The 13,502-nt window shown below is 45.7% G+C and overlaps 1 protein-coding gene across 1 annotated transcript in view; it reads right to left on the reverse strand.

Moving 5' to 3' along the window:
* LOC126176262 (synaptic vesicular amine transporter-like) overlaps positions 1 to 13,502 on the reverse strand; it is a 122,819-nt gene that overhangs the window by 16,261 nt on the left and 93,056 nt on the right. Inside the window, exons 8-9 of the mRNA XM_049923409.1 lie at positions 4,671 to 4,814; positions 4,407 to 4,578 (exon numbers count right to left, since the gene is read on the reverse strand). Of these exons, the coding sequence (XP_049779366.1) occupies positions 4,407 to 4,578; positions 4,671 to 4,814 (316 nt within the window). The remainder of the gene's footprint in view (positions 1 to 4,406; positions 4,579 to 4,670; positions 4,815 to 13,502) is intronic.

The following is a 13,502-nucleotide window of genomic DNA, read 5'->3' on the forward strand; positions in this document are numbered from 1 at the left end:
TCAAAAATGGTTCAAATGGCTCTGAGCACTATAGTACTCAACTTCTGAGGTCATTAGTCCCCTAGAACTAGTTAAACCTATCTAACCTAAGGACATCACACACATCCATGCCCGAGGCAGGATTCGAACCCGCGACCGTAGCGGTCTCGCGGTTCCAGACTGCAGCGCCTAGAACCGCACGGCCACTTCGGCCGGCACCCAGTCATCAGTGGAACGTGACAGCTCTATATCGAACTGACAAAACATGTGCCATCACATATATATTGTTGGGTGCCACGCCATTGTAATGTATGGTGGCCACCCAAGGACGTCCCAGATTATGGCCGAGAAAGACATGTTCACTCAGAGTGCATGCATGGGTGGATTACACGCAATTACCACCTGGGGATGCGCTGGTTTTGAATACACCGATGATATTTCCGCTGATGTATGTCGAGGTTCTCCAGAATGACTCCAGCCTACTGCCTGCGCTGCCTCCCACTTCTGAACCTTTGTACATTTCAGAGGTGACGAGGGAACGTTGTCTAGGCATGTGCCCTCTCCTGCTGTGGCTGTACTGCCAGGTGGTGAGATGGTTCTGGTGGGGGAGATTGAAGTCGACTTCATGGTAGTGCCTACTGCCAGCTTTGTGCCTGGCCATCAGGACCAACAGGCGTCTTTGGATACCGAAACAGACATGCACAAGCAGCAGCTGCCAAAGAGATGTAAGGAGCGCCAGCTGACTGTCAGACACCTGCCTGCCACAATCTTGCACGATAATGACCGTCACTGCCAAGACCTCCTCCTGTTGGATGATTCGATGGCAGAACATCACGTCTGTCTCTCATTCGATACAGAACAATCATCACACGCATCTGGTGCTGTGCATCCTGTTGACGGAAAGCAATCCTTATCGTCACCCTCAGATGCTACAGAGGCTATGCTGATCTGAGCCCAAGCACTACTGGATGATCCGATGCTCTTTAAGGCGGACCAACAACTGTTGAAGTAACTGCTGTTGTTGCTGCGGCTACCCATTACTGTTAATCGATTGGGGATTTGGATGAAATCGCACTATCTGTTGAAGGGGCTCTTAAGGACACAGCTGGTCCTCTTGCTTCAATGAGAATCCCCATGACCACAGTACATGGCAGGCTTATAAGATTAGCTCTATAACTATCAACACAATTAGGATGCAGGTAAAACTTCACTTGCTCTGAGGGTGTGGGTGTCAGAAATCGATTTTGCCCTCATGAAAGAAGTTCGTCTCGACAACTTTCCGGCTTTTTTATGGATACAATGTTTATGCTACACTGTATGCTGAAGGGAGTAGTGTGATGGCACACACCTACAGGAAGGGATTGTAGTTGAAGATCTGTTTTATCTGCCATTGGTCAGAGGTCTCACAGCGATCTTACATGGTGTCTGAATCATCAGAGTTTATGGTCCCTCTGATTCGGAAAAGCGACGGGAGTGGTGGCGGTGTTATTCGGAAGAGGTCCACCATTGTTTTTAGGCCGCTATGCTATTTTACACTTGGTGGAGACTTCGACTGTGTGACATCCCAAAAGGATCAATTTCCTCATTATACCCCATTCCAGAAACTACAACTGCTGATGTAGGATTTAAATCTCCATGATACGGGGACTGTGTGTATGGTGATCGAGGTGGATATAAATATGTTACATGCCATTCTGCGAGTCGTCTTGATCGTATCTACGATTCTCGCAGTCTTACGGCTGCTAAGTTATGGCCTAACGCCTTCTCTGACAACATTGCCTGCATATGGACTGTCTCTCTCTGATGGAAAAGAGTGTGGCTGCTCGAGGCATGTGGAAGTTGAGTGTCGCACATCTCTTGGATCTGGAGTACAGGCAGTTAATAAAGAGGACGTGGATCACCTGTGGAAGACGCCTTCAGACATTCACTTCATTGCGAACAGTGATGGCTTGAACGTGCTAAGCCTGATTTGCACCCCACATTGATACAATATGGTCGCGACAAGAAGTATTGGCACCGAAATACGTTTTAATTTTATTTAACTTTGTTCTGGGAGCTCTCTGGCCAAGCAGCATTTCTTGATCGGCAAGCTGAAGTTCAGAGAGTAATGGCGAAGATTATTTCACTTACACGTCACTGCCTAGATGGAGCAATGATATATACGAGATGCCAATGCACCACATTGTCAGAGGGAAGCAACGGTGTTAGAGAATATCAGTTTATGCCCTTGACGTGCCAGATGGTCGTCGATTGATGCCGCAGAAAGGTATTGCAAGCGCCTTTGTGGCCCACTATCAACGTTTCTGTGCAGAAGTAGAACCAGAATGCTGCAGCAATGCATGAAGGCCGCCAGTCTTTGTTTTATGTTGTTGACAGGGGTGCTGTGGAGGTTCTTAGGCTTGCAGTTACAGCTGATAGCTTTGATGATGGTCTTCGCAAGGGAGTGGTAAACAAGTTTCCAGGCACAAAAGGTTTCCTTCTGGAGTTTTATTGCGCCTTCCACGACATTTTGGCTCCTTCTTGGATTGCTGTATCCCAAGAACTAATGTCCCCTCACATTCCACTCCTCCCTACCTTTGCGGAAGGAGTGATTATTCTGGTCAAGCCATCTGCGGCTTGGGGCGTTGAGAATTACCAACTGTTGATGATGTGTAATTGAGACTTCAAGATTTTCACCTGCCTGTCTCAGGCATGTCCTGCCTCAAGTCACATCTTTGAATTAAACATGCAGACAGTGCTGAGCAACTATCTTGATGTTATCGGCCTGCCAGCGACTTGTCTCTTTTGAGGTGCCTTTGTTTTGATGGACTTTGCCACACCACTGAAAGGGGAACATGGCTACCTTGTGTAAGTGACGAAATGGGTGGCTTTCCACCATGACATTATACGTTGCATCATGCAAATCCTCTAAGATGCCTCATTGTGGGTGTTTATCAGTGGACATGCAGCAGACCCCTTTACTATTATTCAATCAGTCTGGCAGGGATGTCCATTGTCGATGATCCTTTTTTTCCATTGCTCTTGAGCCACTATTACACTCATGCAGAACTGGTTAACTAGAATCACCATGAGGGGAAATACTCCTATCTGTTGAGGCTCTGCAGATGATCTGGCCTTTTGGCTCAGTCGAGGGATGAGGTGTGTGTGGCACTGGAGTGAATTACTGGAATTAAAAATTCTGCAGGCAGTCGTATTGAATTTGACGATACCTGCTGCTTTGAACATTGGCAGGAGTGTTCTGGAAGGAAGTGTAGTTCAGTTGCAGTCTATGGATACCCTCCAGTGTTTGAAAATTACTTTCACATCCGACCCAGTGGCTGCTAACTATCAACCCCTCCTTCAAGTGATGCACACGAGTGTCTGTAGTAATCTGTTGCGAGCTTTGGACATGGCAGAACCGACTGATTTGACAACTCTCATCTGGCGTCTAGGATACCACATTTGGCCCACATCTCACCAGTGCCGAAGGCGATGATCAAAGGATTGGCTTTTTCGTGAGTATGGATCTCATCCATAAAGTGCGTTATGATACACTTACTCTTATCCCTCTGGAAGGACGCCTTGGTCTTGCCAACGTATGTGTTAGAGCAGCTGCCCTCTATATCTGCACGATGCTTAAGTTGTGGTCCCACTATTTGAATGGTTTGTCAGGAGCCACGACTGATGAACTTGCTCCTCTCTCCTGAGTGCCGCCCATTACAATATCGTATATTTCTACTTCCCTCTCGCACTTCAAGAATTTTTTCGTTGAATGTAATTATGTCCATGCAATTTGCCTCGTACCAGGACTCCTACTGCATGTGTCACTTATCGCGTAATGATGAGGGCTCATAATCCAGAACATGGTGGAGATCTGATATCCTGAGACCAACTGGCCCCTTGTGTGGCATTCTGTGCACCATAGCATTCTCGCCACGGAGGCTTGTGCGAACTGGTCTCTGGGTGTCAGTCAGAAACATGTGATACAATTCCGTCTACATGCCATTAATACGGCAGAATCTCTGCTTTGCGCACAGTGTCACGCATTTGATGCAGATGAACCATTGGTGTGTGGTCCTTCTGCAGAGTGTCTTGAAAAAGAAAATACTTGCTTTTCTGCTTGGTGCTGCTCTACACACTGTTCCGCCACAATTCCTTCTGCTGGCGGATGAGACTTTTTCCCAGAGTTGAAGAGAAACGCAGTCAATTGGATTAAAGGACTATCTGTTCAGTAATTGTTTCAGAGGACAGATGTGTTGTGTAGAGAAGAACTTTTCGTGTGCTTTATTGAACAAAAAGAATTTACTAATAATTTCAGCATTTCTTCTCTCGCCTTCTCCTTTACCTCTTCTGCCTTACCCTTTTCTGGTCCTCGTTTATCCGCCCATTACAAAACTGCGCTCCTACAGGAACGTCGCCCAGACCCTGCTTTCTGGGCCGGTCCTCACCTAGAGCGTAGGCGAGGCTGACGGCGGACTGCTGCAGGGCGTAGACGGAGCCGAAGCGGTCGCCGGCGAGGCGCGCCAGCAGCGGCACCAGCGCGGCGTCGACGGCGCCGATGCCGAGCCCCAGGCCCAGGTGCGGCGCCAGCAGCTGCAGCAGGCTGCGCGCGCTCGCCACCTGCGGGTGCCAGGAAGAGAGAGACCGGACCTGCTAGCTGTACGGGCGGCGGGTTCGCAGCGGCGCTGCGCGGTCGGCCGCGTGGCACTCACCATGACGCAGGAGACGCCGACCAGGAAGAGCGCGGCGAGCGCGACGCGGCAGCGGCCCACCCGCAGCGCCAGCTCGCCGCACAGGTTGGTGGCCAGCAGGTAGCCCAGGCTGTCCGGCACGAACACCGTGCCCAGCTGCCACTTCTGCAACAGCCCGGGGCGCGCGCCCGCAGTTCTACAGGAGGCACAGTGCACAGTGCACAGCGGACAGACTGGCGGCTCGCTGCCGTCCACATGTTATGCTGTTAATCAAACGCTCACCTAACACACTGCCTTTAAAAAGCAGACAGGTCGATTTGAAGAGTTGTAGATGGTGCAGTATTGTATGGTAGTGAAACCGTAGCAGCCGGCCGATGTGGCCGAGCAGTCCTAGGCGCTTCAGTCCGGAACCGCGCGACCGCCTCGGGTTAGAAGTAGTTCTAATTTCTAGGGGACTGATCGCCTTAGAAGTTAAGTCCCATAGTACTCAGAGCCATTTGAACCAAAACCGGAGCAGAAGAGAATCGAAGCATTTGAGATGTGGTGCTAAAGACGAATGTAGAAAATCAGGAATGTTGAAAATCAGCCAATCAAATAACGACACGGTTTTCTCGTGCAGCTATTTAAGGAACCAAGTGAGTTTCATTTAGCAGTTTAACGTAAGGCCCTGATGAAGGCTAGCTGCAACGCTGGCCGAAACGTTGGCGCATTTTAAATTATGGCGATGCGGTCTGATACCCTGAAGAATTTTATTGAAGATGACAACGGCCGCGGAAGCCTACGCTTACATTTAACCAACCTGAATGGGCAGGAAATCCACGGAAACATCAAGAAGTTAGAAGCACTGCGTCTAAAAAGATGTAAACTGCTGAATGACCTTGCTTTTTTGAAGAGATGCAGAGACACGAGTGTTGTGCCGTATTCTTTGCGGTTGACGTCTCACATAAAAACGAACAAGGCGAGGAATATCTGTGCTAAATCCAGTAAAGCATTGCTACGGGAAATGATCCGCCACATCCGCATAAGTCTCGATGCACACAACAGGAATTTGTGTTATCTGCACCTATTTCTGGCCGGAAAACTTCAGATGGAAGACTGGGATAAAGTCGACAGGTTAGCCTTTCAGCAAGCATCAAGGACCAGCAATAGTATTACTAACCGCCAGATGAGAAAGTACGACAAACTTCAACAGAAAGCCACGGACGAAACATTGACGCTGGACAGGCGACGGACAGTGGTCAACCTCTCCAGCCACACCTTGAGCGAAGCAACCACAGCAATTCTGGCCAAGGGGATGAATTTCGCAGTCGCACCTAAGCGAGTTCCAAAAGAAGATATCATAGAATCCGTAGAGGCTGCGGTACGTCATCTGCCACAGGCCGATGCGGAGAAGATCCGGCAGGAAACGGTCAGAGTTCTGAATAAAGCAAAGCCACCGAAGCAAAACATCAACGCTGAGGAATACCATGCCATCAAGGAACTCAGGGACAACCCCCACTTAGTAGTCGTACAGGCAGATAAGGGCAACGCCACTGTAGTCTTGGACACAACTGATTACAACAAACGAATGGAAGATATTCTCGCAGAACCTATCTACAAGAAACTTCAGGGAGATCCGACGGCCAAGGTAATCAAAACGACGCAGGCACTGCTCAAGCACTCTAGAATCAACTTCGACAAGGCCAGAAGATTCATCCCGCAAGTGACACAGGCACCAAGGATATATGGTGTACCGAAGGTACACAAAACAGACTTCCCCTTAAGGCCCATAGTAAACAGTATAAATTCACCGACCTACTATCTAGCGAAAGAACTGGCACCTAGGCTCCGACACCTAGTGCATCAAACCGAGTCCTACGTTAAGGATTCCACTCACTTCGTGTCCCTCCTAAAGGAAATGCGTGTTACGGACCAAGATCTGATGGTTAGTTTCGACGTCAAATCCCTATTCACGAATGTCCCAGTGCCAGATACTGTGAACATCCTAGAAGAACGCGTGGCACCTGATATATGTGAGCTTGTGCGCCACTGTCTGACGACCACCTATTTCAAGTGGAGAGGTCAATTTTATGAACAAATTGACGGTGTAGCTATGGGCTCATCCCTATCGCCTATCGCAGCAGAAATCTTCATGGAGGCATTTGAGGAAACAGCCCTCCAGTCCGCACCATTACGTCCAAATTGTTGGCTTCGCTATGTCGATGATACTTTCGTCATTTGGCCCCACGGAGAAGAGGAGTTACAGAACTTCCACAAGCACCTTAACCAACAGCGTAGGAAAATTCAGTTTACAATGGAAACAGAGAAGAATGGGGTGCTGCCTTTTCTCGACGTGGAAGTCTATCGAAAACCTGATGGTAAACTTGGCCACAAAGTGTACAGAAAACCAACCAGTACGGACAGGTACCTTCACGCCTCCTCCCACCATCACCCCACGCAGAAGAAGTCCGCCTTGCACACGCTAACGAAGAGAGCGTACAGGATAAGCGACGAAGAACATCTGAAGACAGAACTTGAACGCCTCAGGTCCATCTTCGGAACTAATGGCTATGGGAAGCAGACGATAGACAGCACCATGTCGACAAGGGAGAAGACTAATAGGGAAGAGGAGAAGGAGGCACAGAGCATTGCTGTGTTACCATATGTACAAGGGGTCACAGAACGTATTGGCAAAATTCTACGAAAAGCCGACATCAAACCAATTTTCCGAAGCAGAAACAAAATATCAGACATGCTCGGTTCTACCAAGGATGCAGTTGACAAACTACACACAGCTGGCGTGTATGTAATTGGTTGTGCGTGTGGATTAGTCTACATAGGTGAGACGGGACGTCCGATTAGCACAAGGCTCTCGGAACATGAAAGATATATCCGCCTGAAACAATACACTAAGTCAGCAATGGCGGAACACCGAGACGAGTGCGGGAAACCAATATTTTTTCAAGAAGCCCGCGTCCTGGCGAAAGAGCCTCTCACTTTCAAAAGAAAGATTAGAGAGGCGATAGAAATAGCCAAAAGACCCGCCAACATGAATAGAGAGGACGGGTACAAGCTTCCGAGGTCTTGGCTGCCTGCAATAGCAGGGCTACGGAGCGGCGGCAGAGCCGTGGCGGCCCATGCAGACACGCGGAGAGCCGCAGTAGTTGTCGCGAGCACACAAAGCAATGGCACGCCGCAGCCGGCTTCTGGACAGCATGTAAACAGTGTGACGTCACAGCCATCACCTGTTCGCTATTCGTCCGTCTCCTCCAATGGGGTGGATTAATATAAAGACCAATAGAAAACAGCTATTTCAGCCAATGACAGATAATAAAGGAAACACCAATAAAGCATACCTTTCACCCCTCCTCCTCCTCCTTTTACAGCTAATCAAGTAACGACACGGTTTTCTCGTGCAGCTATTTAAGGAACCAAGTGAGTTTCATTTAGCAGTTTAACGTAAGGCCCTGATGAAGGCTAGCTGCAACGCTGGCCGAAACGTTGGCGCATTTTAAATTATGGCGATGCGGTCTGATACCCTGAAGAATTTTATTGAACAAGGAATGAGGAGTTTCTGCACGGAATCGGAGAGGAAAGGAATATGTGGAAAGGGACACGATGATAGGACGTCTGTTAAAAAATCCGGGCTTAATTTCCACGGTACTAGACGGAGGTGTAGAGGGCAAAAAATGTAGAGGAAGACTATATAAAACACCTGAACCATAATAATCATCTTAAACTTTGTCCATTTTTTATTAATCCAGCCTCGAAACTGTGTGGACTGACTTGTTATGGTGTGGTGCGCCAAGATGCGATTTAGGCTCTTTTGAAATGATGCTAGGAGTCGAATGCGCCAATGGCCCCGTCAAATGTGTAACCCAGTGTGGGTGGAGGGTGTAGTTCAAACTGGAGGTAGTTCTCTGATTTTTGTGGGTGTTGTGGGTGTTCATGCCATTATCTGGACCCATTCATTCGGATTACCGTGAACATGCACTGGGATGTTTGTTTAAGCATAGTCAGTGACAACATGGGCCCCTTTTTTGTACATCTGCAGAATGAGTGTCCTGTGAACACTCCCATCTTCCACGATGACAACAGCCGCATTCAAGGGGCTGCACACATACCTTCTCTGTTTGACCGACACTAAGGCACTATCACATCTCTACTGCCTCGCTAAATTACGTGCTGTTAATGCCATAGGAAATGTCTGGGACTATTTGGGAGGCTGCAGATAACCCGAACATCAATGAATGGTTTCAGATGGGCGCACCATACCTGAAGAAGTAGACTCTTTTTCCTTGTCGAACTGAGGCCATTTTCAAAACGGGAAGTGTTGTTATGCGGTGTTGGTATGATTTATCCTGGGGTTGACAATTATTTCTCCAGTATGCCCAGTTCCTTATAGTCTACATGGCCGTTTACTGTTCCACAAGACGAACTTTTACACAGTGTTGTCTCCACCTCCACTCTACAGAGCGTAGTCCATGACATAAATCACATAAAATGCTCTAGTGCAGTGGTCTTATGGGGGCAATGACGGAATATTGCATACATTTCGCAGAGTGTCGTCACTCTTGAATGAAACAATTTATTTGGGTAGCGAAGGATCATGGTCACTGACTTCGTTGACAAGTGTGGGACGCAGAGAGAATTTCGTAAGTGGAGAAGGTAATGGTATGTTGCCTTGGCTCTGCAGTGTAAATGTATCGTGAGCCACCAATGACGCCATTGCGATAAGCCGTCATGTAATTTGCAGATCTCTCTGCAACACTAATGTGGGAGGTGAATGTTGACAAGTCGCCGTGTGAAGGTCAGCTGACATGTTACCGTCAAGTAGCTCATTGTACAAAGAAACCAAGTGTCCTTCATATCTACTGTCGTAGTTCGAGGAATCCTGCTCTGCATGGGATCGAGAGGTGGATGGAGAGAAGGTTACACTAAATGTCTATTCGAGTCAGATTCATTAACGATGCAGTTGTTGGATTCGACCGAAAAGACTGAAGGAAGAATGGTGGCCTGCTTAAGGGACTGTTGAAACATTCATGTGGATATGAATCTCAATTCTAATGAAAAGGATTCCATGAAGCTTGGTAGCACTGCCAAGCAGAGAAATTGGGTCATGATAAAGAAGATGTATCCATAAAAAACAACAGTTTTCTCTGTAATACCGAAACTAGATTGCTGCTTTTTGTTGACTGCTGCCAGCTATTCCACTTTGGTTATACCTGTAGTGGCACCACCGTTTAAGATGGGAAAATGTTAGCTTCAGTGCAATATTTCTGAGTGCACAAGTTACAGCCAGGCACGGGCCTGTTGACAATAAGTTATGCTACCAGCGGTTGTGATGTAGAATGGAGGCCACAGGGCCGTAGACCCACTGAAAAGAGTGAACGCAGCGGTGTGCATGGCGCAAGTTACAGACAGAAGGGGCCCACTGGCCCAACCCAGGTGTTATGAGTACATGACTCAGAGTGGTGCATTAGCAAAACAGAGGTGCACAGCTGCGTATAAATAGGCACCGGTTCACTAACAAGGCATTCAAGTGTGGCAGCTCTCCTGAATGGCGGGGCATGTCACACCACCGGCTACACGCAATAGCAGATGGGGTGCCAGCGTTCCAGTCCATGGCAGGTCGCTGGTTCGCCTCTCTGAGGCCAGTTCGGGGATTCAAGTGTGACAGCTCTGCTGGATGGTGGGGCATGTCACACCACCGGCTACACGCAGCAGCAGATGGGGCGCCAGCATTCCAGTTCACAGAAAGTTGCTAGTTCGACCCTCTGAGGTCAATGCAGGATCGTGGACACTTGTTGTCGCAGTGATCTTAGCCATGCTGGTGAAGAAGCATTCAGTGGCCTGCCCTGTGAGCAGCGCTGAGGCAACAGGGTCTGCCGGTGCAGTCTGACATCGACTCAACTCCGTGGCCGCACAACGCCGACACACAGCAGTGTGTTGCACGGGTCGCTGAGGCAGCCATTCCACGCCAAGCCATTTTGCAGACAGCGAAGTGGTGTCCTCAGCATTGCGGGACCTGGTGACTTAGACTGAGAGGAACATGGACACTGTAGCTGGAAATAATAAATCACTTGGGAAACTCAGACGAGTTTTAATATGGCGCACCCTGACAGTTTCCATCCTCGTCCAACATCCATCTACATACCAGAATTTGGCTTATGGATAAAAAAGTACCAAAAAAAGAAAAAGAAAATAATGCCAAAGTTAACATCAAAATAAGATACAATACAACAGAAGACTAATAGAATATGGTTAAACCTGAAAGTCACTTTTCTAAAAAAGTATCCAGAAGATCCATTAAAAAAACAAGTAAGCTGTGGATAACTAATGGAATTTAAATCTCATGTAAGAAGAAGAGGGAGATTTATACAAAGTTCAGAGTAAGTCAAGATACGACATGATTTGCAAACTACAAAAAATACTATAACATTTTAGGGAGAGTCATTAAAATGTCCAGAAGTATGCACATCCTGACAGAAATAAATAATGCAGATAATAAGATTGAAACTGTATGGGGCATTCTCAAACAGGAGACGAGACAGCCAGTCAATGTACAAGATTCCATAATAATTACAGTAAATGACGATGCTGTGAATCATAATTCAGAAGTTGCAAGTACATTTAACAATTACTTTCTGAATGTAGCAGCAAATATAAGATTAAATGGTCCAGTTGAAGAAACAAGGGATATATTAAAAATGACATTCCACAAAATTTTACAGAATTAGAAATAGCGCTAAGTTCCTTCATTGAAATTAATACAGTTGCAAAAGTTTTAAAAAACGAAAATTCATTTGGAGCTATGGAATTTCAGACAGAATTATGAAAAGTTGTTCCAGCTTAATAAGTATCGTCCTTGCATCAGTGGCACAAGGAATTTTTCCAGACATTTTAAAATATGGACAAATCACTTCATAAGTAAGGTGACAAGACAGACTTAAAAAGTTACCATCCAATTTCCTCACTGACCTGTTGTTCCTAAATAGTCGGAAAAGTAATGTACTCAACAATAATTTCAAACTTAAGTGGGAAAATTTATTTAGCGTATCACAGTCTGTGATTCCAGAAGCGTTGCACGACCTAGAATGCTATTTATACATCGACTCATAAAGTAATAGAAGTCTTAAATATTGATATATCGCTGGTTAGTATTTTTTGTGACCTTTCTAAGGCGTTTGATTGTTACATCATGTGACACTCTTTGAAAAACTCTAGTTTAATGAAATTATGGCTTTATGCACAACTGATTTGACTCATAGTTAACAAACAGAAATCAAAAGTGCGCTGGATGATTAAGACAGTGTCGAAAAGGTAGGACATTTTAGTCACTAGGGAAAAAAATCACAAACGGAGTCCCACAGCTTTCAATTCTGGATCCAATTCTATTCCTTATCTATGTGAGTGACCTACCACTTAACAATCAACAAGTAAAACTGGCACTTTTTACAGACGATACTGGTGTTATAAACGCCATTAGAGACAGATCAAAAGAAGAGTTGCAAAATTATATGTTCCAAAGAATTATTAGATGGTTCTACTACATTCAGTTCTGTACAAAAAATAGGAGTCATTCCAACAACTGTTGTGAGCATGAGCAGGAGTCAATAAATAGGGGAGAATGCTCCAAAGTTTTGGATGTCGATACTGATGAAGCATATTACTGAGGTTCCCAAACAATTACGTTCAGCTCCTTTTGCTCTTTGTATAATTGCTAATATTGGAAACAAATGTTTCAACCACCAGATATGTTCTGCATATTTCTAACCAATAATGTCTTACGGAATAAGTTTCTGGGATAACTCATCTCTTAGGAAGAAAGTATTGATTGCACAAAAGCGAGCAGTAAGAATAATGTGTGTTCACGCACGGACATCATGTAGATACCTCTTCAAGGAGGTAAGTATTTTAACTGCGTCTTCACAAGACATATATTCGATAGTGAAATTCGTCATAAATAACCCACCACAATCTGAGAAGAACAGTGATGTCCACACCTACAACACTACACGGTAAAATGACCTCTATTGCCCATTGTTAAAGCTCTCAATGGGTCAGAAAGGAGTTCAATATGAAGCAATAAAAAATTTTGATCATTTGCCCAATAACATAAAACGTCTGACAGATAGTGAAACAAATTTTAAATCTAATTTAAAATCATTTCTCTTGGAGAACTTCTATTCCATTGACCAATTTCTGCTTAAAAACTTGTATCCAGTAAAAAAATAAATGAATAAAAAGCTAATGTCAAAAGACTGGCTTAAAACAGTAGAAGATATCCAGAATCTTATACTCGGAGCACAGGTCTGCATTCAAGAAAAACATATGCATCGGAAAAAACGGAAAACAATGAAATCGAATCACTTGAAACACGGAACAACTTGATTGACTGCAGCGTTGTTATTATATCTGAGCATAGTCACATTGCCAGACATTGGATGAGTATAGAAATGAAAGAGTGATAGACGGCAAAACCAGATTCACAGAGCCTACTCCTTCCAAACAATATCAAAAGCGTTGACGAACTTAAGTTCACTGGCAGCGGCAGCAGGTAAGTTACAACTCGGGGACGTTAAAATAATTGGAAAAGTACTAAACTATAATTAAAATGTATTCGACAAAACAGACGAAGAAAGTTGTCTTGGTAAAGCAACGCCATAATTAGGGACAGGGTGATGGAATGTATACTAAGGCATCTATAAATAGTACATTTGACAAAATCGGGGGCGATAGTTGGATAATATTGCAGAAGACCGTAAATAATGAATTATGTAACTCGCATTGTTGAAGATTTCGAGTATATACTGGGAACGCAAACCGATTTGTGCAGATTTGCGTAGAGCAGATGTTTATAGGCGGACAGCA

Source organism: Schistocerca cancellata, chromosome 3, assembly GCF_023864275.1.
Source record: "Schistocerca cancellata isolate TAMUIC-IGC-003103 chromosome 3, iqSchCanc2.1, whole genome shotgun sequence".
NCBI lineage: Eukaryota > Metazoa > Arthropoda > Insecta > Orthoptera > Acrididae > Schistocerca > Schistocerca cancellata.